The 24,800-nt window shown below is 41.6% G+C and overlaps 1 protein-coding gene across 1 annotated transcript; it reads left to right on the forward strand.

The window, feature by feature from the left end:
- Window positions 1-2,122: 2,122 nt before the first annotated feature.
- On the forward strand, window positions 2,123-20,947 carry LZTFL1 (leucine zipper transcription factor like 1). Its single transcript, XM_007168875.3, has 10 exons — window positions 2,123-2,264; window positions 8,129-8,253; window positions 10,881-11,075; window positions 12,591-12,651; window positions 13,749-13,820; window positions 15,446-15,511; window positions 15,598-15,675; window positions 18,100-18,276; window positions 19,061-19,164; window positions 20,260-20,947. Exons 1-10 carry the CDS (start codon window positions 2,262-2,264, stop codon window positions 20,276-20,278), a joined length of 900 nt encoding a protein of 299 aa, XP_007168937.1. The 5' UTR covers window positions 2,123-2,261; the 3' UTR covers window positions 20,279-20,947.
- Window positions 20,948-24,800: the final 3,853 nt, after the last annotated feature.

The following is a 24,800-nucleotide window of genomic DNA, read 5'->3' on the forward strand; positions in this document are numbered from 1 at the left end:
GCAGTTAAAGTGTCAAGTTAAAAAAGTATTGAGCTCAGTTCTTGGGACAATTACTAAGCTTTGTACATAATTTAGTATATAATTTATACTAAATAAAATGAATGTGGTGATAAGTGAAAAGAAAAATGAAATTCTTGAAACCAGAATATGACTTAACATGCACTGTACCAGAATAGTTCACACCTGCTTTCTGGTTTTGCTCTTAAAAACATATTTGTATTAGTTTCATCACTGACTCAAGCTTCAGATGCCCCCACCTAGCCCTCTGAAGTCTTGGACATGTGACCTTGGCTCTCAGTCTCTTCATCCATAAATTAACCAAGTGGAACCAGGTCTCTAAAATCTTGTCTAGGTGTTTAGGTTCCAATTGCGATCCTTTTTTTTTTTTTCTCAATTGTGATCCATTTTAAATTGCACTGTGTAGTAGCCAAAATCAACGTAAGCCCCATAAGCATTATCTAAATTAGCTTATCTTTTCCTGAGCAGGGATAATGCCAAATATCCTGTCCTCAGTTTTGAGCCTCCCAGATTCTCAGAAAGCGCCCGGCTCTGTGCTCCTTCTCATTTCAATGTCTTCTCATGAGGGGCTCACTTTTTAGCCTCCCCAGTGATTGTATCTGCTCGTGTTTCTGTCTTCTGAGCCTCTGAAATGCCCACTGAATGGCCCATATTCATTGGCTTTCACCCACCCATCCCAACACCTCCATCCCCCCCACCCCCCTCCACCCCCCCACCCCCCTCCACCCCCCCACCCCCCTCCACCCCTCCACCCCTCCACCCCTCCACCCCCCCACCCCCCTCCACCCCCCCACCCCCCTCCACCCCTCCACCCCCCCACCCCCCTCCACCCCTCCACCCCTCCACCCCTCCACCCCCTCCACCCCCCCATCCCCCTCCACCCCCCCACCCCTCCACCCCCCCTCCACCCCCCCATCCCCCTCCACCCCCCCACCCCTCCACCCCCCCTCCACCCCCCCTCCACCCCCCCATCCCCCCGGCAGTATTTGCAATAATGCATCTCTTCCTACACCTCTGCTTCTTCTAGGGCAGTGTTTCTTTTTTTATATAAATTTATTTTGGGCTGCATTGGGTCTTCGTTGCTGTGCACGGGCTTTCTCTAGTTGTGGCGAGCGCAGGGGCTACTCTTCGTTGCGGTGCGCGGGCTTCTCATTGCAGTGGCTTCTCTTGTTGTGGAGCACGGGCTCCAGGCGCGCAGGCTTGAGTATTTGTGGTCTATGGGCTCAGTAGTTGTGGCTTGCGGGCTCTAGAGCGCAGGCTTGGTAGTTGTGGCGCACGGGCTTAGTTGCTTCGTGGCATGTGGGATCTTCCAGGACCAGGGATTGAACCCATGTCCTCTGCATTGGCAGGCGGATTCTTAACCACTGAGCCACCAGGGAAGTCCCAAGGACAGTGTTTCTTAAAGAGTGATCCATGATCAATCCTGGAGGGTCGGTAAAAGCTGCAGATTCCAAAGACCGGAGTGATTCAGGATTTCTGGGGGTTAGGCCAGGGAAGCATTTGTACAACACGCTCCCCTGATGATCTAGGCATAATAGTTCGAAATTCACTGCTCTTTCACCAATTCCGTTCGCAATTTTTTTTTTTTTTTTAAGGAAAAAGGTGCTATATTAGACATTTTTACCAAGAATATAAGAGGGAAAAAATGGGAGCGGTGGGGAGTGAGTCGTTCAAAGCTCTATCCAGGAACCTGGCAGCACTGGTGCTGTTGGCCCATCTCGGCCAAGTAGGAACACTCGGGAGAGAAGAGAAATAAGTCTGGGACGCCCCACGAGACCGTTAAAAGGTCGGGAGTCAACGGTCGAGGCCACGGCCCTCGGGGCCGCCAGGTCACAGGAAGTGCAGGACAAGCCCTGAGCAGCAAAGCAGACCCAGATGCCCCGCGGCTCCCGGGAGCGGTGGGGAGTTAGGCGGCAGCTCCACTTCCGTTACCATTGGCAACGGCGGCCTCCCCCCAAAGTCGGCGTGGCACGGAAAGGAGGGACTTCCCGGCTCTGGGAGCAAATGCGCATGCGGCTGTCGGCCGGTCACAAGGCACTTCCTGTCGCGTGATCTTGAGGACCAATAAAAGTGCATAATTCCAGGGTCACGTGCGTCGGTTGCCATTAGCAACCGGAGGCTTCTAAACAACCCGCCCGCCCTCCGCGTCCTCTGCGGTCCAACTTCCCTTGGAGACGCCGGGCCTGGCGAAGCTGCGCCTGGCCTCTCCCGCTTTTCCAGACCGCTGACTCCTTTCCGCCGCCATGGTGAGTAGCCGGCCGGGTACCGCCGGCCCGCGCCGGGGAGAGATACAGAGCCGGGGGCCCCGGAGTGATGCCCTGGCCTGTAGCGGGTCTGAGTCCGGCCCTGGGCCTCCCTGAGGAGGGGAGGCTGCGCCGGGTGCGAGAGGCTCTGTTAGCCTCGGCCGAAGCCCTTCCGGCATAATCCTAGGTGGAGTCCTCTCCTAGCAGCCGCGCTCCGCCGCGTCGCTTCATTCCTCGCCCCTGCCTGAGGTGCCCGGGCCAAGTCACTCTTCACAGGTGGCTAACGAAGAGAGCTGGAGGGAACCGGCTGCCAGCAGAAGGCTCAAAGCGGGATTCTCATTCGATTCCAAAAACTCCAAGTTTATGCGCTCGCAGACACAGATACACACACACGCCCTTTGGCAGCATTACTTACGTTAACGAGCCGAGGAGGAAGAACGTGATTGAATACAACTTCCTGATGTGAGAGTGACTGTAAGAGTCCCAGCCCCTATTTTATAGCTGTGAAAACTTGAGTGACATTTATTGTGTTTTGACCTGTTCAAATGAAGGCACGTTTTTCCTGTATGCTAGAACATATCCCATTAATCACTCCAGCGTACACAGAATGCCAACTTAAATAGCAACCGTTCTTAGAAGAAGGCACAGTACTGAAGTGTTCAGAAAAAAAGATGACTCCAGGGTTGGGGGCACCACTGAAATGGGCTACTAAAATACCTCAGCAACCAGAATTCCTATTTAGCCCACGCTATGTCCCAAGCACTCTCTTGCAGCTGAGGGTACAGCTGTGAACAAAACAGACCATTCCCTACCCTGCTTGAGCTTGTCCCTCTCATTCTCTTGATTTCCCTAAAATATCAGGAACAAGTTGAAAAAATGATGGTGATGTCACAAGAAGGTTGACATTTGCTCCCATTCTATCTTCCGTAATTCCTTTCTATCAATTTGCTTAACGACTGAGGTTTCGGAGTCAGGCTCAGTTTCTTCATTAGTAAATTGCAGATAATAAGTATACTTAGGTTGTTAAAATGATAAATGAGATAATGCATATAGGACAAATAGCCCAGTACCTGTTAAAATATTAAGCATTCAGTATATAATAGGTTTTATTAGATTGTGTTCATTTTTTTTTTTAATTTTTACGCTTTATTTATTTTTATTTTTGGCTGTGTTGGGTCTTCGTTTCTGTGCGTGGGCTTTCTCTGGTTGTGTCGAGTGGGGGCCGCTCTTCATCGCCGTGCGCGGGCCTCTCACTGTCGCGGCCTCTCTTGTTGCAGAGCACAGGCTCCAAACGCGCAGGCTCAGTACTTGTGGCTCACGGGCCCAGTTGCTCCGCGGCATGTGGGATCTTCCCAGACCAGGGCTCGAACCCGTGTCCCCTGCATTGGCAGGCAGACTCTCAACCACTGCGCCACCAGGGAAGCCCCGATTGTGTTCATTTTTATCATTACATTTTCATCCTTATACTTCTCGTAGTAAAGCTGTATATGGACTTCGGGGTGTGGCCAGGAATAGGGAACCATTTCTGGTACCTTCACCACTCTCCCCTCACTTCATGGCACAATTTCAGGACACTAGCTTGGCAATGCTCTGGTAGGATTCTTGCTCTGTGTTTTAGCTTTTTTTTTTTTTTAAATAGAATCTTTCTGCAGCAAAATTCAAACAAATTCTGATTTCCCTATTTGGATACCTCCCACTAGCTCTACATATATTACAGCTGAACATCATATCTTCTCTGATTTAACAGCTGGCAAAACTGGTGTCAATGAGGTTAAGTGATTTGCTAACAGAAAGTTGCATAGCTAGGCTTCAATTTGGTTTTTAAGCCAGTGCTTTCTCTACTTACACCATACATCAACCCATTCCTTTTTCTCTCTAATGATGTGATTCGTGTACGTATAATGTACACATGTGCATATGGGGAAGCAAAGGTTTATGAGTGCTGTTTCCTGGGCTAATGCTATTTCTCCTACTGAACTCAGCTGCTTATTTCTGCTCCCTTTCTTCACTCCCATCCATTTTAGAGGAACTTTTCTGTCTTTTGTCCTAAAGTTCATCCTCAGTTTTTGTAATTTTTTCTTCTTGGTCTTGGGACAGTCAAGACTTTTCTTGACAGAAGAGAAAATAATTAACAGATTTGAATTGGCCACTTACTCTGCACAAGGCACTGTACGAGGAGCTGTGTGGTATAAGAAATGATTCATGCCCTCAGGAGCTTACAGTCTACTTGAAGGAGCAACACCTGGAAGAAAAGACTACTAATAGTACAAGGTAGTAATTAGTCTGTGGTGTTGCCAAATGAGTAGCAGAGGTGATATGTGCTAATTTTTGGAGGAAGGCATAACTAGAGTTACTGAGGGCATATTGGGAGGCTTCACAGAGTAGGTAAAATAAGTTTGGTCTTGAAGGATGGGTAGGAATTTGGTGATTTTCTGGAGCATGCTCATACTGGCTGGTGAGAGCCAATCGTGTGCATTTCTTCTCATCTCTGCATTCAGTGACGTTACCTTGGTAGCTTGAAATCAGCCATGCTGGGAATTTTTATACCACAGAAATCAGTAAGGGCCGCAAATCAGTTTCATACCCCCCCACCCAAAAGCCTGTTGTTAAGCATTTACCAGCACACCACTGGGTTGGGTTCAGATTCTTGAATAAGAATGGGGAGGTACTTTTAGTCAAGGATTGGGGTAATGAGAGTGAAAGTATAAGCAGGAAATGTTAAATCATGCTTCTGATGAGCAGACTAGTCTGACTGAAGTAGAGTGTTCTTACGGTAGAATCCTGGGAAATGGGGTTAGAGAAGGAGTTTGGGGAGTGTGGAGGCCTTATGAATTTAATACTGTAAACAAGGAAGAATAATTGAAAATTTGTTTATGGGATTTTTTTTTAGCAAGATGTGACATTGTTTTGAGTTATTTCCAATTGTAAGATATTCTTGCCCATACTTACGTGACTATAAGAGATAACACCTTTTCTAATGTAGGTATTCAGTTCTTTTTTCAAATGCCTGGTGGAGATCTGTCTTGTTGTGAGTCACAACTCAGGTGCATATGCAACTATAACATGTTTGTGTTCTTTTATTTATTTAAACTCTGACATTTTCCAAAAAGAATTTAAAACAGCCAAGGTGAGTGGGGGCTGTGGAGTTAGATTGCCTGGTTCAGATCCCTGCTCTCCCACTTACCTATTCAGTAGCATAGAAAATATTTCTTCTCTGTATCTCAGTTTTCTATCTGTAAAGTTGGTTGTTTTTTTAAAAAAATTAATTAATTTATTATTTATTTATTTTGGCTGCTCCGGGTCTTAGTTGTGGCGTGCAGGATCTAGTTCCCCGACCATGGATCGAACCCAGGCCCCCTGCATTGGGAGCACGGGGTCCTACCCACTGGACCACTAGGGAAGTCCCTGTGAAGCAGGTTTATACTACCTTTATCATAGGGTTGTACTGAGGATTAAATGAGGTCATGCCTGGCACATTGTAACCTCTGAATGACTTTTAGCTGTTATCATCATTACTATTATTATTTCTAATGTTCGACATTAGTTCAGGGAGGTGGCTAATAATCAGTATAAACCAAAACGAAAGAAACTTCTTTCCATTCACTTTGTCTAGCTCTAAGGCAAGATCTTAGTTACCATTTTAATCAAATAAGGTAAAGTCATGAAATTTAAGGTAAGTACATATCTCAAATGTGTTGGTTTACATTGGTCAAAATACCTCAACTGGTTGTTCTGAAACATTAGTCTACTGGATAAATGACCATTAGAGAACATCGTAATATCTTGGGTAATTCTTAAATTATTGAACTTTAACATCTTGAATTGTAGAAATATTAAAAACAATGTGGGGGAGAAAAAGACTTGGTAGAGCCGTTCATCATGCGGTTGGGGGTACACGTCTGTAGGCCAGCCTGTTATATTTGAGAGTCAGATGCATATAGGTAACAGCTGACACCTTGAGATAGATCATGTCATCAAGGAGAGGATATAGAATGACAAGAGTAAGGGTCCCCACGCAGGGCCCTGGGAAGTACAGCTACTTAAGAGGCAAGCCCAAGAGGAGCCTACAGACGAGATCAAGAAGGGAGGTGGGGTTAGCAGCCAAAGAATGGAGCAGGTCAGTGGACAGCAAAGCATCAGCCACGGTAGTTGGATTTGTTATTAAGAAGTTGCTGGTGAGCTTTGCAAAGGCAGTTTGAACAGCATATAGAATGGAGACAGCAAGAGTAGAAGGGAAGTAGAGAAATGCAGCAGTAGCTGGAGGGAATTTCTGGTTATGTATTTTTTTAGCATGAGTGAGATTTATGTACACAGTCTTCTGTATAGTCCGAGGGGAAGAAGAAACCTATAGAGAGTTGAGACAGGGAGTAATTGGTTAAATAAAGTCCCCCAGGAGCTTGAAAGAGAACAGATTAAGGCCACGATGGAGTGACCTTCAAAAAGAGGAACTCTTTCACTTCACTTGTCAGGCACATATTTGTTGTATGCCAGGCACTATGAGTCGTCCCGGGGATACTCAGGGAACCAGAGGGACAAGGTCATGACCCTTGTAGACTTCTGTTCTCAGGAAATGGAAACTGCTGAGAGGAGGTAAGGATGTATGTAGGTGCAGCAAAGCCATGGTGCGGGGCTTGGGGGGTGAAGGAGGTCATGCCCAGTGACCTTGGTGCTGGCCTCCACAATGCAGCCCAACACTGTGCTGAGAATGAGAGTTAGACCTTTGTCTCCCATAGACAGGTTATTCTTAAAATAAAGATAATCCTGACTTATTCAGTCCCCTGCATTAGATGTTCACTTTTATAATTTCCTTCTTTAATTTTCAGTATAGCTATAAAATGAAAAAGTTTCATCAATTTCTAGCTTATAGTTGTCAAGCTCTCATCCAGTTTAAAATGAAGACCAATTAGTGGCTATTTCAAAACCAAATATATTTTTTAAAGCTGTATGAGATGGGATAAGGTTAAGTTGCTGTAATAGAGACTGAAAAAAAAAAAGAAAAAAAAAACAGTGCCTTAAAGAATACAGAAGTTTGGGCTTCCCTGGTGGCGCAGTGGTTAAGAATCTGCCTGCCAATGCAAGGGACATGGGTTCGAGCCCTGGTCCGGGAAGATCCCACGTGCCGCAGAGCAACTAAGCCCATGCGCCACAACTACTGAGCCTGCATGCCACAACTACTGAAGCCCGCGTGCCTAGAGCCCGTACTCTGCAACAAGAGAAGCCACCACAATGAGTAGCCTGCGCACCACAACAAAGAGTAGCCCCCGCTCGCTGCAGCTAGAGAAAGCCCGAGCGCAGCAACAAAGACCCAACGCAGCCAAAAATAAATAAATTTATGAAAAAAAAAAGAACTAATATTGTAACAAATTCAATAAAGATTTAAAAAAAAAAAAAGAATACAGAAGTTTATTTCTGTTATGCTTAACAGCCCTCTCACTGCTCATCACAGTTAGGTACGAGGGTCAGTGCTGCTCCACAAAGTCGTTCCAGGGATACCAGTCCCTTTCAGCTTGCTGCTCCCCCAGCCCCCAGGGCGTTGTGCTGTCCGCATGGTTCAGCGGAGTCACCACCCCCAGGTTTCAGAGAGATAGGGTGTGGCAGAGGTGTGCCCCATGTCTTAAGTCCCAGGCTTTAGAAATAGCTCTTATTCTTCTGCTCACATCCATCGCTGAGAAGTAGTCATGTGGCCACACCTGACTTCACGGAGGGCTGGGGAGTGTTTTCTAGTTGGGCAGCCATGCGTCTGGGAAGACGGGAAGAACAGAATTTAGCAGACATCTTCCAGTCTCCACCACAGGATAACCTGTATGTTTTCATTGTTGGTTCCTTTATTATATCTTCAAGACTAACAATTAAATTCTTTCTTTCAGGCAGAGTTGGGTCTAAATGAGCACCATCAAAATGAAGTTATTAATTACATGCGTTTTGCTCGTTCAAAAAGAGGCTTGAGACTCAAAACTGTAGATTCCTGCTTCCAAGACCTCAAGGAGAGCAGGTATCAGAGAATTCTAAGGAAACCCAGTGGGAAGGAACATGGATCCCTTCTGGTGGCCAGTATGAGGGTGCTGTAGCAGAGAGGCCTTACAAACCATTGCCAGGATATCATGATCAATTATTCATTGAGAGCAGCTACACTAAGCCTTATGGATATGTGAAACTCAAGAAATCAGATTGTGGTGGGAGCAGTCTATTACTAAACATGCATATAATGATAATTGAGGGGTTGCAAAGTTTCAGAAGGGAAGTCAGGAAATTGTGAAGTGCTTGTGGGTTAAAGATTGGCTTGCTGTATTAAAGATTCCAGAACCTTAATTACTTGAGTTATTAATTAAAAGATTAGAGCCATAAGACATGGAAGTTAGCAAGAAAACACCTATGCAGTTTATATTGAAGAATTAGAAGAAGAGAAAACAGCAGGAAACCATGAAAAGCTTGCTGACTAGTACCAAAATTATTAGTTGATTTGTAGCAAGAGATGATAATTAGTTTAGTTGGACCAATAGTGGAAGATAATAAAAGTCCATAGAAAATTTAGTAATAGAGGATAATAGGGAAGCCAACCAAAAGGACTGAATAATAAAGAGACATCAGATTACCTGGGGATCAGATTTTGGCACACTTAAATGTCAAGACGTAAATGAAAAAGGTCTCCAAGTGATCTGTAACTGTGATAAAGTCATTAACTTCACTCAATAGCAGAGACCATCAGCTGTAGACTGTTACCTGTTCGATCCATTATTCTAATCTGATAATCTGGCTTCCTAACCCACAGCAGAGGTAAGCAGCAATCTGATTGGTGAGTCTGTGAGACAGCCAGAGAAGGTACCCATTATTTACTTTATGCATTGGAGTACCTTAATTGCTGTTCATAATAATGAACTTGGGTTGCTCAAAAAAACAAAACAAAACATATTTTTAAGCAGATTTGCTTTGTTCTATTAAAGAATATAGAAAGATTGTTAATATATTTAATAAGGACTTGCATCAAAAATAAAGTTTTGGTTTTTTTAGAGTGGTTAAATTCTGCTGGGTAAATGAAACGTTAAAGAATGGTAAATCAAATAAAAGTTTGGTGTAACTCCCTTCGTTATGTCCTTTTGGAATGATGGAGAAGATGACCTGAGGTCAGGGCTGTAGCTCTTCATCTGCTGAGCATCTGAGGGATAAAAGACTTTGAGGCTGGAGGCAGGGAGCGGAGGAGACTGTCTTACTATAAAACTGTCATTGATCGTAGGAGGCATGCTTTCTCAAGAATTCAGCTGTTGGGCATGTTCCTGAGATTGTTGGAAATGATTGTGGAGTTGGGACCATGGGCAAGTCACCACCACCTTCTGAGCCTGTGTTCCATCTGTGAAGTGAGGGAATTGAAGAAAATGGCTCCAGAGTTCCCTTCCAACACAAACGTTCTCTGTGGAAGAGTCGATCTTTAATCTTTTTGATGATGATGTTTGTTTTTAATGGAGCTTTAATTAAGTTAGGATTTTTTTTCTTTTGGGTGTCAAGAATGCTAAGAGAAGCAATATATAATTACCATTGATTTTCTCATAGGCATTTACTAACATGTGAATGGTCATTCAGTCATTGAAATGCTAGACAAATGATATAAAGAAAGGAGAAATTACACCTCTCAGGTGACTTATGAAATAATTAAATGTGATAAAACTAATTTTAGGGGAGAATAAAGTTAAAAATTTTTCACTGAAAAGCTAAAGAAAAAAGTAGATAGTTTGGGGAATGTTTCTGAGCATGTACTTGTATTAAAGGATGTGCACATTTGAAGAGTGAACCACAGTTTAATCATTTAAATAGACATCAAAAATTAATTGAGCTTAAATTATTTTCAAACTTTTATTAATAAAGAAGATAATTTCCAGAGAGACTTTCACTAAACCCTTTAATCTCTTAGATGAGGGGTCCCCAACCCCTGGGCCACAGACTGGTACCGGTCCGTGTCCTGTTAGGAACTGGGCTGCACAGCAGGAGGTGAGCGGTGGGTGGGCGGGCGAGCAAGTGAAACTTCATCTGTATTTACAGCCGCTCCCCTTCACTCGCATTACCGCCTGAGCTCCACCTCCTGTCAGATCAGCAGCGGCATTAGATTCTCATAGGAGCGCGAACCCTACTGTGAACTGTGCATGCAAGGGATCTAGGTTGTGCTTATGAGAATCTAATGCCTGATGATGTGAGGTGGAGCTGAGGCAGTGATGCTAGCGCTGGGGAGCAGCTGCAAATACAGATTATCATTAGCAGAGAGATTTGACTGCACAGGGACCATAATGAATCAATTGCTTGCAGACTCATTTCAAAACCCTATCAGTGAGTGGTAAGGGAAAACAAGCTCAGGGCTCCCACTGATTCCGCATTATGGTGAGTTGTATAATTATTTCGTTATACATTGCAATGTAATAATAATAGAAATAAAGTGCACAATAAATGTAATGAGCTTGAATCATCCTGAAACCATCCCCCCACCGCCACCCCCCAGTCCATGGAACAGTTGTCTTCCACAAAAGGTTGAGGGCCGCTGCCTTAGATGACATGATGTGTGTTTCTTAGTTTTGTTTTACTTGTAAATAGTTGTTGTTGTTTATCCAGAGGTTTTGGATTGTGGTTGTTTTTCAGGCTGGTGGAGGAGACCTTCACCATAGATGAAGTCTCTGAAGTCCTGAATGGGTTACAGGCTGTGGTCCACAGCGAGGTGGAGTCTGAGCTCATCAACACGGCCTACACCAATGTGCTACTTCTGCGGCAGCTTTTCTCACAAGCTGAGAAGTGGTACCTCAAGCTACAGACAGACATCTCTGAACTTGAAAACAGGTACTAAAATTTGTATCCACAATTATGACAATAGAGGCCCAAGCATTAAGAGTTAAGAGTTAGTGAATATCTTTGCTGCTTTGCTTGGGCCTGGTGTGTGAGAAAATTTGGGTAAGGTAACAGCAGAGCATCCAGTTACTAAGTGATCTCTTAGGTGCCGCTCAGCATCCTCTTCAAAATGCCCTGTTTCCACTATTCCTAGGTGTTATAAAGGCCTCTGAGATTTATGAGATTGCTCTTAAGGCTATAATTAATTATTCCATATGGTATCTCTGGTTAGCCTGATCAGTATTATAATAAGTCTTCAGAGATAGGTCAACTAAGAAAAAAAGATTATGAAACAGTTGAAAAGTTAATTCAAATACCATCAAATCACACTTAGTAGTATTGGAAGTTTATTTCTAGATAATTGCATTAAAATTATACACTGATCTTTAAAATAGGGAAAGTAAAAAAAAAGTTTTATTATCTGAACTATATCAAAAAGCTCATTAATTTTTTAAAAATATGATAAAATCAATGAAATTGAAACTCAGTCTAAGAAAAGTCATGCCAGAGATCCGGAAAGACTGATATCGAGCCCAGGGGCCGTTTGCTAAGCACAGGTGCAGTGCAGCTTGCGGACAGTGCTTAACAACACTGGCTGTGGCCTTGGGTAGGGAAGGAAACCATTTAGCTTCACCAACTGTCAGTAGATAACTGGTGAGAAAACTTTGAGAAACTGACCTATTAAGAAGCTTAGGAGAGTAGTTACTGCCATTCACTCTGTAAAGTTTTGTATAGTCAAGCCCCCAGGTACCTTTGCAAATAAAAGGAAATGTTCAGGTGGATCACCCCCAAACCATCTGTCTTCCTTGAGAATTTACCATACTGTTTTTCAGTAGATGTGAACTAATTTTATTTTTCCAAGGCTACTCTATTAAAATCAGTTTTCCTTGAACCTCTACTAGCTAACAATGTGTATTATAGAGCAATTTCCCATTAGCACCTCAAAAATACAGTGTTGACTACAAATTTCAGACATAGTTGTATTAACATTGTAATATAGTTCTAACGATTATATTGTACACTCAGTAGGTACAAAATAGTAGGTGCTATGGAGATTCAAATTTGAGTGCATGGAACTTAGGTTCTCGACCATTAGTAACTAAATACCATTTTTGATGTGAAGTTTTGTTCATCTTGCTCTGTTGTTTCTGGCATGTAATAGATTGGTACCAGTGCTTTTATTCTTCTTCTTTTTTTTCTTTTTTAATTTTATTTATTTATTTATTTGGCTGTGCCAGGTCTTAGTTGTGGCACGCGGGATCTTCGTTGTGGCGTGCGGGATCTTTTTTTAGTTGCAGTGTGCAGGATCTAGTTCCCTGACCAGGGATCGAACCTGGGCCCCCTGCATTGGGAACACAGAGTCTTAACTGCTGGACCACCAGGGAAGTCCTGCTTTTATTCTTCTTGTGTGTATGATACAAATCTATTCTAAACAAATATTTTTTCATATTTGTTTTTGTCTTCAAGAGAATTATTGGAACAAGTTGCAGAATTTGAAAAAGCAGAATTTACATCTTCAAATAAAAAGGTAATTTTTGGTCCTTATAAATCCATACCTTAATAGCCAGTGTTTAAAATCCTCAAGTTGCTCAGAGCATTCAGAGATTAAAGTGAGAACTCTCAAGGAAAAGCATTCAACTCAAGAGCAGAATTCCAAGCTTGCCTCTCAGATTTTTAGGTGAAAGAAGATAAGTTTTGGAAGTAACTATGAAAAACTTGTTTTTGTCTACTACCTCACACACGCATGTGCATGCACGCAACTTCCCTGCAGTCCACCCGCCTCCCAGCCATGGAAGCTCTTCACTCAGATGATGCGGAGCACAGGCTTTGGGGGCATGCATCCTGGCACTGTCACCCCTCAGCTGTGCGACCTCGAGCAGGTTACCTGAGGCGGCTGAGCCTCGTTCCCCTCATCTGTCAAGTGGAGACAGTACTAGTAGTTACCTGCTTGTCTCTTTAATCATTCTCATTACCTGCAGTGACCACTTAGCATTCCATTGTGTAGATGCACCATAAATCCTCTGTGGTGTTACATAGTAAAACACTGCCAAGATCAATCCATGAACATACACGTACAAAACAATTTTCTAATTATTCCTTTGGAACATATTTCTAGCTAAGAAATTTCTAGGTCAGAGGGCATGAATTGTTTTGTTTTAATGCATATTGCTAAACTGCCAGAATGTTTGTGTCAAGTTACTCATCTGTAATGTAGTTTACCTAAATCCTCATCATTATTACAATTTTTCTGCGGTTCATGCAGAAATCTCTGTTTTAGCTCCCACAGTATAAAATCCCAGTCCCTAGGTACTAGGATCTTTATCGGCTCTGGCTTTGAGCACCTTCCCTCTCTCCTTTCTCTTCCACCTGTTTTGTTTTTTTTTTGTTTTTTAAAGATACAAGGAGGATGGGTTTCGTTTTTATCTCTAATTTGCATTGGGCACTGTGGGCCAGGCACTGTCCTAAGCACTAGGACGTAGCAGAGATCCAAACCAATGAAAATCTATCTGACATCTCAGTGAATATGTTTACACAGTGTCTTCCACTTAGAAAGTACAAGCGTTCAGTGATTACACGTGCTTTATTCAGTGGTGATTTCAGTTTGGTTTCTTTGTTTTGTTTCAGCCCATCATAGATAACATAAAGCCAAAACTTGCTCCACTTAATGAAGGTGGAACAGCAGAACTCCTAAACAAGGTAATGTTGCCATCGTTTTGAGAAATGGCAAACTCTCTAAGGGTGTATGCTCACTGCCTGCACAGCTCTAGGGTAGAGAGACTGGGTGGAAGGTGTTGATTCAGGCTGTGGTCCACTGAGGGTAATGAGCCCATCGCAGTAGTTGTACTTAATGGTACCTGGTGGGCCAGAAGAGGGCACACTTAACTCCCAGAGAGTCTGAAGCAGCTCTTGGTTGCATCTTTTCATAATGAAGTGAAGAGTATAGAATTTTGGAAAGTGTTTATTGATGGACATTTGAAGTTTATGAGCTGTGATAACAATGAAGGGATTTTTTAAATAGGTTTATAAAGATTAATTACCGATATACAACTATTTTTCATGACTCTTATGTTCTCAACATTATGCTAGATATTGTTACATAAAAAGAAAAGTAATACCTGGCCTTTTGCCCTCAAAAACCTTGTAGTCTCATTGGGAAGGGGTAACTAATATTCTAGAAACAGAGACAGCAGACTGCTAACCTGTGTGCCACAGTTGCCACTAACTTGGTGCCAAAGGTGCCACAGGGTGGCAGAGAAGACACAGTTCTGTGTGGATAAGAGTAGTTGAGGGGCTTCCCTGGTGGCTCAGTGGTTGAGAATCTGCCTGCTGGTGCAGGGGACACGGGTTCGAGCCCTGGTCTGGGAGGATCCCACGTGCCATGGAGCGGCTGGGCCCGTGAGCCACAGCTGCTGAGCCTGCGCGTCTGGAGCCTGTGCCCCACAACGGGAGGGGCCGCGACAGTGAGAGGCCCGCGCACCGCGATGAAGAGCGGTCCCCGCACCGCGATGAAGAGTGGCCCCCGCTTGCCGCAACTGGAGAAAGCCCTCGCACGAACCGAAGACCCAGCACAGCCAAAAATAAATAAATAAATAAATAAATAAATAAAATAAATTTAAAAAAAAAGAGTAGTTGAGGACAGGCTCTTGGGTAAGGTGGTGCCTGAGCTGGGCTGAAAGGTGTAGACAGATTGAATTGTCAGAGGGAAGAGAAATGGTATGGCCAGCAGAGGAACAGAGTGGGCAGCAGTCAGAGGCAGAGAGGGGGCTGGCATGCCTTGGAGCAGAGTGCAGGCTCTCCGGCTGGGCGATGCTGCGTGTGCTGGGGTATAGTAAGAAGTGAGACTGCACTGACAGGTGATGCTTGTGACGGAGCTGCTGATGAGCAAGGCCCTTGGACCTCAGCTCAGCTGGAACCACTTAGGGGCTGGGCACAGGGTATGGAATGATGAAGATTGTGTCTTGAGGATAAGCGGCAAGGGGTATGCAGTGTAGGCTGAGAACAGACCCAAGAGTTGCAGGATCAGCTAGGTGAGAGATGGCAGGGGAGGGGGACTTTGCAAAAAGGCTGAGAGTAGAGGGCTGCAAAAAGCCTGAGAGACTGCGAAAGAAGGAACTAGAAATCTTAGAGCCAGAGATGACTCATAGGTGTTGAGGCTGGTGGGCTGGGTAAAACTGGAATATTACCAGTAACCAGGGCATGCAGACTTGAGCTTTTATGTAATTTAAATTTAATATAAAAATTAAATTTTTAAGTGAAACAAATAATTTCAAGGATTAAAAATACTTTGGCTAACATAATAAAACTTGAATTTACTCACAAAGGAAATTTTAAGACTTCAAGAAGAGAATGAGAAATTAAAGTCAAGGCTGAAGACCCTTGAAACACAGGTAACCGAGAAATACTTTAACAAAATTATTGAAAGAGTTACTTACAGACTAAATACTGAATGTATTGTGTTTAATCTTGATTATAGGCAACAAATGCATTGGATGAGAAGTCAAAACTAGAAAGAGCACTGCAAGATTTACAGCTTGATCAAGGAACTCAAAAGGTAAAATCAGTTTTAGCATTTTCACATTTTCTAGATGATCAAGTTATAAACTTATATTAAGTCTTAGCTACTATCGATATTATGCCCCACTGCCAGCCACTCCCTGAGAGGGAGGCCACCACTGTAGTTCTGCATCGAGACAAACTTGTCCAGGAAAGGCCAGGTGAGAGCCTGTTGAGGGCAGTGGGGGCAGATACACAGCTCACATGCTTCACATGTCCCCGAGCCCATTGGCATATGAGATATGCTTAAATTTATTTTTTAAAAGTTCTTCTCCCTTTCACTTTGCCCTTCCAATTACAATGGGAAGAAAGGAAGAGTTTTTAGTTATTATTATACAGAACTTATTATTGCTTAAGTTTCCCTTCAGTGAGTGTGACAAAACAGAATGAATTTACTAGTCATGCATCTTCTAATCCACCTATATCTAGCTGTGCTTGTGTAATACAGTGAAATCCAGTGTTGAAGTTCTCCAAGCTTGTCTGAATGGAATGACTGAGTATCACTCCGCCCTGGAAGTCATCATGTGCACAGTTCTGCCTCCTTTGGCCTTTCCATTGAGATTAGATGCTGTAATAGGATCCTGTCAGCAGGACCATTTGAGTGAATTTTCATTGCAGCACTGGCTTTTCTAGTGGTTGTAGTGCCATTGTAAATGTCTACTAAACAATCCCCAAACTTACTTCATTAGACTTTGGTTATACTTTTTCTATGGCAAATTTCAAACATATACAAGAGTAGAGAGAATAGTGTAATGCACCCCAGGTACTCATCACTCTGCTTTATCAGTCAGTCATCAAGACATGGCCAGTCTGGTTTCATATTTACCTCTACTTTCTTCTCCCTTCCCCCATGTCTTTTGTTTTTTTTAATTAATTTATTTTTTGGCTGCATTGGGTCTTTGTTGCTGTGCACAGGCTTTCTCTAGTTGCAGCGAGCGCGGGCTTCTCATTGTGGTAACTTCTCTTGTTGCGGAGCACGGGCTCTAGGCGCGCAGGCTTCAGTAGCTGTGGCACGCAGGCTCAGTAGTTGTGGCTCACGGGCTCAGTAGTTGTGGCTCGTGGGCTCAGTAATTGTGGCTTGCGGGCTTCAGAGCGCAGGCTCAGTAGTTGTAGCACACAAGCTTAGTTGCTCTACGGCATGTGGGATCTTCCCGGACCAGGGCTCGAACCCGTGTGCCCTGCATTGGCAGGCAGGTTCTTAACCACTGCGCCACCGGGGAAGTACCCCCCCATGTTTTTTTGAAGCAAGTCTCAGACATTACATTATTTTATCTGTAGGTATTTTTTAAATAAAAGGATGCTTCTTATATGGCTAAAACAAAGGGAAATATGTATGATTTTCAATGATTATATACCAAGGACCATAAATTTGTAAAACAGCTAAATACTCCAGAACAGCTTTATAGTTTCTCAAAAGTAAACCAGTTGCCAACATTTTCGGATGATGAATTTGTTTTAAAAGCCATTGAAGGCTTTGCTCCAATTTTACTTTTAAGATTTGGCAAAAGCACACAACAAGAGAAAGCCCTCGCACAGAAACGAAGACCCAACACAGCCATAAATAAATGAATAAATAAAATAAACAAATAAAATAAATAAATTTTTAAAAAAAGATTTGGCAAAAGCGAAATGTGTACAGGCCTTCACTAGATGCAGTGAAATAATAATCCTTTTAAAAACCAGATTTCAAAAATAAGTAAGGAATTCTTCTTTTGTTGATAGTAGTGCTTCGTCTTCATAGTTAGCAATTATAGACCATTTTCCTGTCATTAATATAACTTTTATCTTTTATAAATTTTATCTAGTTAAATCCAGGTAGAGAGAAGACCCAGCTGCTTATATTACACTGACAAAGTGTACAAATATGTGCATATCGAATTAATGTAAAAAACTTAAAATCTTGTAAATTTAGCAAGCCATATAATCAGTAAGCATTAATTAGGCTCTCTAATATTGTAAAACATGTCTGTTACACTTTTTGTATAAATTGTATTAATTTTATTATTTTTCCATCTGTATCATTCAAAATTCTTCACCAGGATTTTTTACCTTGACTTTTCAAAAATGAAGCCTATTTGCCACCCCAACTCTGGGAAACACAATCTTGTCAAATTTAGGATCCCACCTCTCTTGTTCCTCTTTTGGAATTCCAGCAGTTCATAAATCATATTTTACATACTTGGAAATCAGTGACCACTGAGTGTCTGCTGTGCTCAGGACACAGTGCACTGGGTGCTGAGGGTGAACTGGGTGTGCTGGTGTCCTCACTGGGCTGCAGTGGCAGAGAAGGCTGGCGGGTGATGCTGACATGCACACGCAACACACAGCATCATCTGTTCCCATCACCTGTGATGCTGAATCTAAAGCAGTTACTATTTAGGATGTCAGCATGAAATCATGTGAGTGTCTGTATTTTTCATAGGATTTTATGAAGGCCCAAGACTTGAGTGACTTGGAAAACACAGTTGCTGCTTTAAAGAGTGAGTTTCAGAAGACACTTAATGACCAGACAGAAAACCAGAAGTCCCTGGAGGAGAGTCTAGCGACGGCCAAGCATGACCTACTCAGGGTGCAGGAGCAGCTGAGCATGGCTGAGAAGGTCAGATTTGTCTGTTTATATCCGATTAAGTGATGAATGCAGTGTAACTAAGGGAAACGGACAACTACAGATCCACTTCATTTTTTGTCAAGGTATTAGGCAATTTGTGTTCTAAAGAGTTATCATTTGGGGACACTGAGATTCTTCCATCTTTGACACTAAAATATCTGTGATAATAAAAACCTACACTCCTTCCTGTTCTATAGTAAATACTCCACTGAGGGTGGCGTACACCCGGCACCCTGAACGCCCATTTTGCTCTTCCTGATCATCCCTCTCACAGTCTGGCAGAGGGATGGGTGGCTTTTTTCTAAAGGGTTCTATACCTTTTTCTTAATTTATATGAGATATGTGGAGAACTGGTTTTTTCACTTTAGGGGTTAGACTCTTAAGAATATGGGAGCTAAGATGTAATTAAATTTAAAATCCTCCTCTTCAAATACTGGCAATATTTTGGGATTTGGAAAAAAGAGCATGCTTATTTTACCTGAAAATGAATTTACTTTTTCAAATAGATTTCCCATGTCTATGGCATAGTGTGTTTGAGTTATTTGCTAATATCGTACTTGGGAAATGTTACTATTTTATTAGCTTCCCATTTGAAAGAATGTATTTTTAAAGTTTGAATGGTCTTAATTTTATATAAGTATATATTTTTTTAAATTAGAAAATAAAATAAGCAGAATATTAGTAAAATTAGGGCAAAAATATATATTTTCATCAGATATGTTATTTCTTTCCTTAACTATTTGTTAGTAATGGACTGACATTTTTCACTATGCAGGAATTAGAGAAAAAATTCCAACAAACAGCAGCTTATCGAAACATGAAAGAGATTCTCACCAAGAAGAATGACCAAATCAAAGACCTGAGGAAAAGATTGGCGAAGTAAGCCATACTGATCCTGTCTCTCGGATCATCTCCCTGCTGGGTTGATGTCTGTCCTTCATTAAGTCTAACCTTGTGTCTGGAGAGGTCAGGCCTGTGGGGAGTTGCTCTGTCATTCAGTCCAGAAGCCTGTGTCTGAGGAAGGCAGAGGGGCTTTGACCAGGCCTCATGTGTAACACCCACCAGGGTTTCTTTTCAGGTTCAGCCGAACCTTTAGCCTCACACAGGGCTACGCTAGGCTACTCTGGCCGTGGATTCTCTTAGCAGGGTATTGGACAGAAACCACAGCAAGCACACAGGGCAGCACTGGGCATTTCTCCTCAGTGGTGTGCTTGCTGCAGCCCACAACTTGATCATACTGTGCTCTCACATGACAATTTAGGTGCTAGAAAATGAGGTCCATGCGTGGGTGCCAGAGCCAGCGTGGCTTAGAAGTTCCATGCCCCACATAGGACCAGTGTCTTTGGTCCAGCCACGTGATGCCCAGGCAGGGACACATCCAGGAGGGAGGGACTCAGCTGTACCCAGGGAAGCTGAAGCCATGGTTTCCGCCATGGATGTATAGTTGTTCACAGTTCTCCTGGTCCAGATGGAGTCTTCTAATCGGGGTCATTTCTGTCATCAGTGGTTCTGCCTGGAAACTCAGCTGACATTTTACCTTTATCAGGGTTCCAGGGTACCAGAGCTAGAAAGTGAATCCAGATCATATTTTTCTTTAGAGAAGAGGGTCTGTTAACCCTGTACTCACAAAGCCATATCAGCTGTTTGTGTCCATCAGGCCATCGATTAGATAATTACCGCCGAATCCCTAATCTACTAAGCTATCACAGATCTAGATGCCACATGTAGAAACTTGGAACCTGAAGGTATCTCAGCAGTTATCTGGTCCATTCTCCACCTGTGGCAGGAATCCCCTGAGTCACCCTCGTCATGCCTTGAATGTATCTGACTTCTACTGTAGCAGTGATTTTAAGTGAAAAATGCAACAATACTGGTTTAGTCACTGGAGATGTTTCAAGTAAACTTATTCGGTAACAACAACAACAAAAAGTATCATGACATTATGCTGTAAATTTAATATATATCTCTTTCCAGATATGAACCTGAAGATTAAAAACTGAAGAAGATTTCATCTGGAAGCTGCCACAACATGAAAGTACAAGCTGTTTCTCACCTCAGGCATGTATTTGAAGCAGTTTGTTGTATTCCCTCTCTTTATTTTTCTAATATTTAGACTTTGCTTCTAATATTTAGAACTAGAGTTCCTATTTCAGTTACCTAATTGAGAAGAGAGAAAACCTACTGACTGATTCTGGCCTGTCATCCCAAACTCCTCTCTGCTGAGTGCTCCAGAATCTTAGTTCAAATGCAGTGAGAATTCTTTATAGTAAAGAAGAGGCTTATCCTTCTGCATTAGTGTAAAGAGCACGCCTTTTCAATAAATGTTAAAGCTAGCATCGTCTAAACTTGTGCATTCCCCAGAGTAAAAGTGTAGAATTATTAAAGATAGTTACTACAAATAAACCTTATTTTTTAACATGAAATCTAATTTGTTTTCTGTATGTGATCATCAAAAAAATATGAATTTATTGAAAATGTGAATACCATCTATTATAGGCATCATTTTTACCAATTATAATGAAAATTAACAGTGAACATGAGGGTTCGGTTAACTCCTTCGGTCTCTCTAGCTAAATGCTGAGGAGGGTCAGACATTTTTTGCAGCATAGCTTAGGAGTCCGTATTACTAATGGAGAAGGCAGAGCCATCCTGTACTTATACAGTTAAGAAAGTATCTGGATTCAGAATAAATGTAATCTTTATACTTCAGTTTCCAGAATATTCTTTTGAATTATATGTTAAATGAGAACACTTTTTTTTAATATAAATTTATTTATCTTATTTATTTATTTTTGGCTGCGTTGGGTCTTTGTTGTGGTGCGCGGGCTTCTCATTGCGGTGGCTTCTCTTGTTGTGGAGCACAGGCTCTAGGCATGTGGGCTTCAGTAGTTGTGGCTCACGGGCTCTAGAGCACAGACTCAGTAGTTGTGGCGCATGGGCTTAGTTGCTCCATGGCATGTGGGATCTTCCCGGACCAGGGATCGAACCCATGTGCCCTGCATTGGCAGGAGGATTCTTAACCACTGCACCACCAGGGAAGCCCCGAGAACACTTTTTAAAAGACCTGTATTTAACATAAATCAGTCACCAGACCTCAGATTCAACTTTTGATTATAGTTTATTTATTTTTGTGCATCTACAGTAACTGCATTTTCAAGAGGTTTTGATTACATTTCCATTGGTCCTGCTTTTTCTTGTATGATTTTGGATAAATCATTAGAAGTTAGGTATCATATCTGCACTTGTGTAATGCAACAATATACTCTAAGGATAAACAAAATAAAGACCATAAAGCAATAATGCCTCAGAAGGAAAGTACTTACTTTTAACACATTATTTAGAAAGTAATTACTCCCACTTCCAAAAGCAGAGTGTCACACCCTAAATGAATGCCGTCTGCTAAGAAAGGTCATCCCACTTCCACAAATGAAAATTTTATTCACCAAGAAGAGTTTACTGATCCAAGGATAAGACTTCTTGATATCTTTATTCAAGCTCTTAATACTAGCCTTGAATTTGTTGTTTTTCTTGTTGGTTTTATATTAAAGTACTGAAGGAACAAATGATGAAGGGTAAGATAATTTCCCCCCAAAAGGACACAGAAGGCAGTCTTAAAAAGATGAATGAATGAGAGAAGGGAGGGGAGAAGATCCACTAACAAGCCAGCACTTACTGCATAGTCGTTCCTCACCCATCCCTCACTATTCAGGTCACTCATTGGGTGCTGTGTCCTTTTAGCGCTTTCACTGAGGGTTCCAGTCTCACCCCATATTTCTTTAGGCAAAAGTTGATTCTGTCTCTGAAAACTATTCCATTATTTATGGACCAGAATATTCTGTGTAATTCAGAAACAGACCTCTTTAAATGGCTTGTGTATCTTTAAAAAACCATTTATTTTCTCTCTACATGTTTCTTAGTTTGATGTCCATAGAGAAGGAAGTTATGTTGAGAAACCTATGTTGCTAGGTAGAATTTCAACTTTGTTTTCTTTTTTTTTTTTGGTAGCAACTTTGAAATATTCTATATATCCAGTTCAATAATAAATTCAAAAGTATTTATGAAACCTTAAAACCTAACTAGGCCCTGCATTAAGATAAACAAACATGATATTCTTTGACATAAATTAACGTGATGATTCTTCCACATATAAATACTTTCTGTGCCTGGTTTTGTCACTGTGTGTGTGTGTGTGTGTGTGTTAACTCATGTGCCTAGCAAAATGCAATATTAAATTTTTATTTATTGAATGTTTTCCTAGTCTTAAGATTTATCTCATTTAACCAAGAAAGAAAGCCTTTTTAGTTGCTGTATTTTGGGTTTGTAAGAAAGTTGCCTCAAGCCCTGATTGAACTTTCAGAGTGCTAAGCTGTATAGACTGTGCACAGTGGCTGTTATAATGCAGCTTTAGTTTAGCTTAAATATTCAAGGCTCCTGCTAAATTATGACTCAGACCCTTTATTGACAAAAATAAAATGTAAAGGGTTTTTGTTATTAATTTTTTCTGTTCAATATTTAAGTGTTCATTTTTTCTCATTATGTATTACATTTGAGTTATATTAATGTTTAATGATCATTTGTTTATGTCTTACATAACTCATACGGAAAATATTGCTCTACCTTGAATTTGTTATCCTATTTGATAAAACCTTTGCTATTTGTTATTTCCATTCTGATGAGTTGAAAAGGGTTAATAGAGACGTTTACATCTTTATTTTTTTATTGAAGTATAGTTGATTTACAATGTTGTGCTAATTTCTGCTGTAGAGCAAAGTGGCTCAGCCACACACATACACACATTCTTTTTTATATTCTTTTCCATTATGGTTTATCTCAGGAGACTGGGTATAGTTCCCTGTGCTATACAGTAGGACCTTGTCGTTTATCCATTCTAAATGTAATAGTTTGCATCTACTAACCCCAAACTTTAGTCCATCCCTTTCCCTCCCCCACTCCCCCTTGGCAATCACAAGTCTGCTCTCTATGTCTGCGAGTCTGTTCCTGTTTTATAGGTAGGTTCATTTGTGCCATATTTTAGATTCCACATATAAGTGATATCATACGGTGTTTGTCTTTCTCTGTTTGACTTACTTCACTTAGTATGATAATCTCTATTTGCATCCATGTTACTGCAAATGGCATTATTTCGTTCTTTTCTATGGCTGAGTAGTATTCCATTGTATATATGTACCACATATTCTTTATCTATTCCTCTGTCGATGGACATTTAGGTTGTTTCCATGTCTTGGCTATTGTGAATAGTGCCGCTATGAACATAGGGGTGCATGTATCTTTTTGAATTATAGTTTTGTCTGGGTATATGCCCAGGAGTGGGATTGCTGTATCATACGGTAATTCTATTTTTAGTTTTCTGAGGAACCTCCACACCATTTTCCATAATGGCTGCACCAACTTACATTCCCACCAACAGGGTAGGAGGGTTCCCTTTTCCTCACACCCTCTCCAGCATTTGTTATTTTTAGACTTTTTAATGATGGCCATTCTGACCGGTGTGGGTGTGACGTGGTACCTCATTGTAGTTTTGATTTGCATTTCTCTAAGAAATAGTGATGTTGAGCATCTTTTCATGTGCCTACTGGCCATCTGTATGTCTTCTTTAGAGAAATGTCTATTTAGGTCTTCTGCCCATTTTTGGATTGGGTTGGTTTTTTTGTTTGTTGAGTTGTATGAACTGTTTATGTATTTTGGAGATTAAACCCTTGTCGGTCGCATCATTTGCAAATATTTTCTCCCATTCTATAGGTTGTCTTTTTGTTTGTTTTTATGGTTTCCTTTGCTATGCAAAAGCTTGTAAGTTTGATTAGGTCCCATTTGCTTATTTTTGTTTTTATTTCTATTGCCTTGGGAGACTGACCTAAGAAAACGTTGGTACAATTTATGTCAGAGAGTGTTTTGCCGATGCTCTCTTCTAGTTTTATGGTGTCATGTCTTTAGTTTAAGTCATTAAGCCATTTTGAGTTTATTTTTGTGCATGGTGTGAGGGTATGTTCTAAATACATTGATTTACATGCAGCTGTCCAACTTTCCCAGCACCACTTGCTGAAGGGATTTTTCCCATTTTATATTCTTGCCTCCTTTGTCAGAGATTAATTGACCATAGGTGTGTGGGTTTATTTCTGGGCTCTCTTTTCTGTTACATTGATCTATATGTGTTTTTGTACCAGTACCACACTGCTTTGATTACTGTAGCTTTGTAGTATTGTCTGAAGTCTGGGAGAGTTATGCCCCCTGCTTTTGTTTTTTCTTCCTCAGGATTGCTTTGACAGTTCTGGGTCTTTTATGGTTCCACATAAATTTTTGGATTATTTGTTCTAGTTCTGTGAAAAATGTCATGGATAATTTGTTAGGGATCATATTAAATCTGTAGCTTGCTTTGGGTAGTATTGCCATTTTAACAATATTAATTCTTCCAGTCCAAGAGCATGGGATATCTTTCCATTTCTTTGAATCCTCTTTAATTTCCTTTATTAATGTTTTATAATGTTACAATGTTTTCA

This window comes from Balaenoptera acutorostrata, chromosome 10, assembly GCF_949987535.1.
Source record: "Balaenoptera acutorostrata chromosome 10, mBalAcu1.1, whole genome shotgun sequence".
NCBI lineage: Eukaryota > Metazoa > Chordata > Mammalia > Artiodactyla > Balaenopteridae > Balaenoptera > Balaenoptera acutorostrata.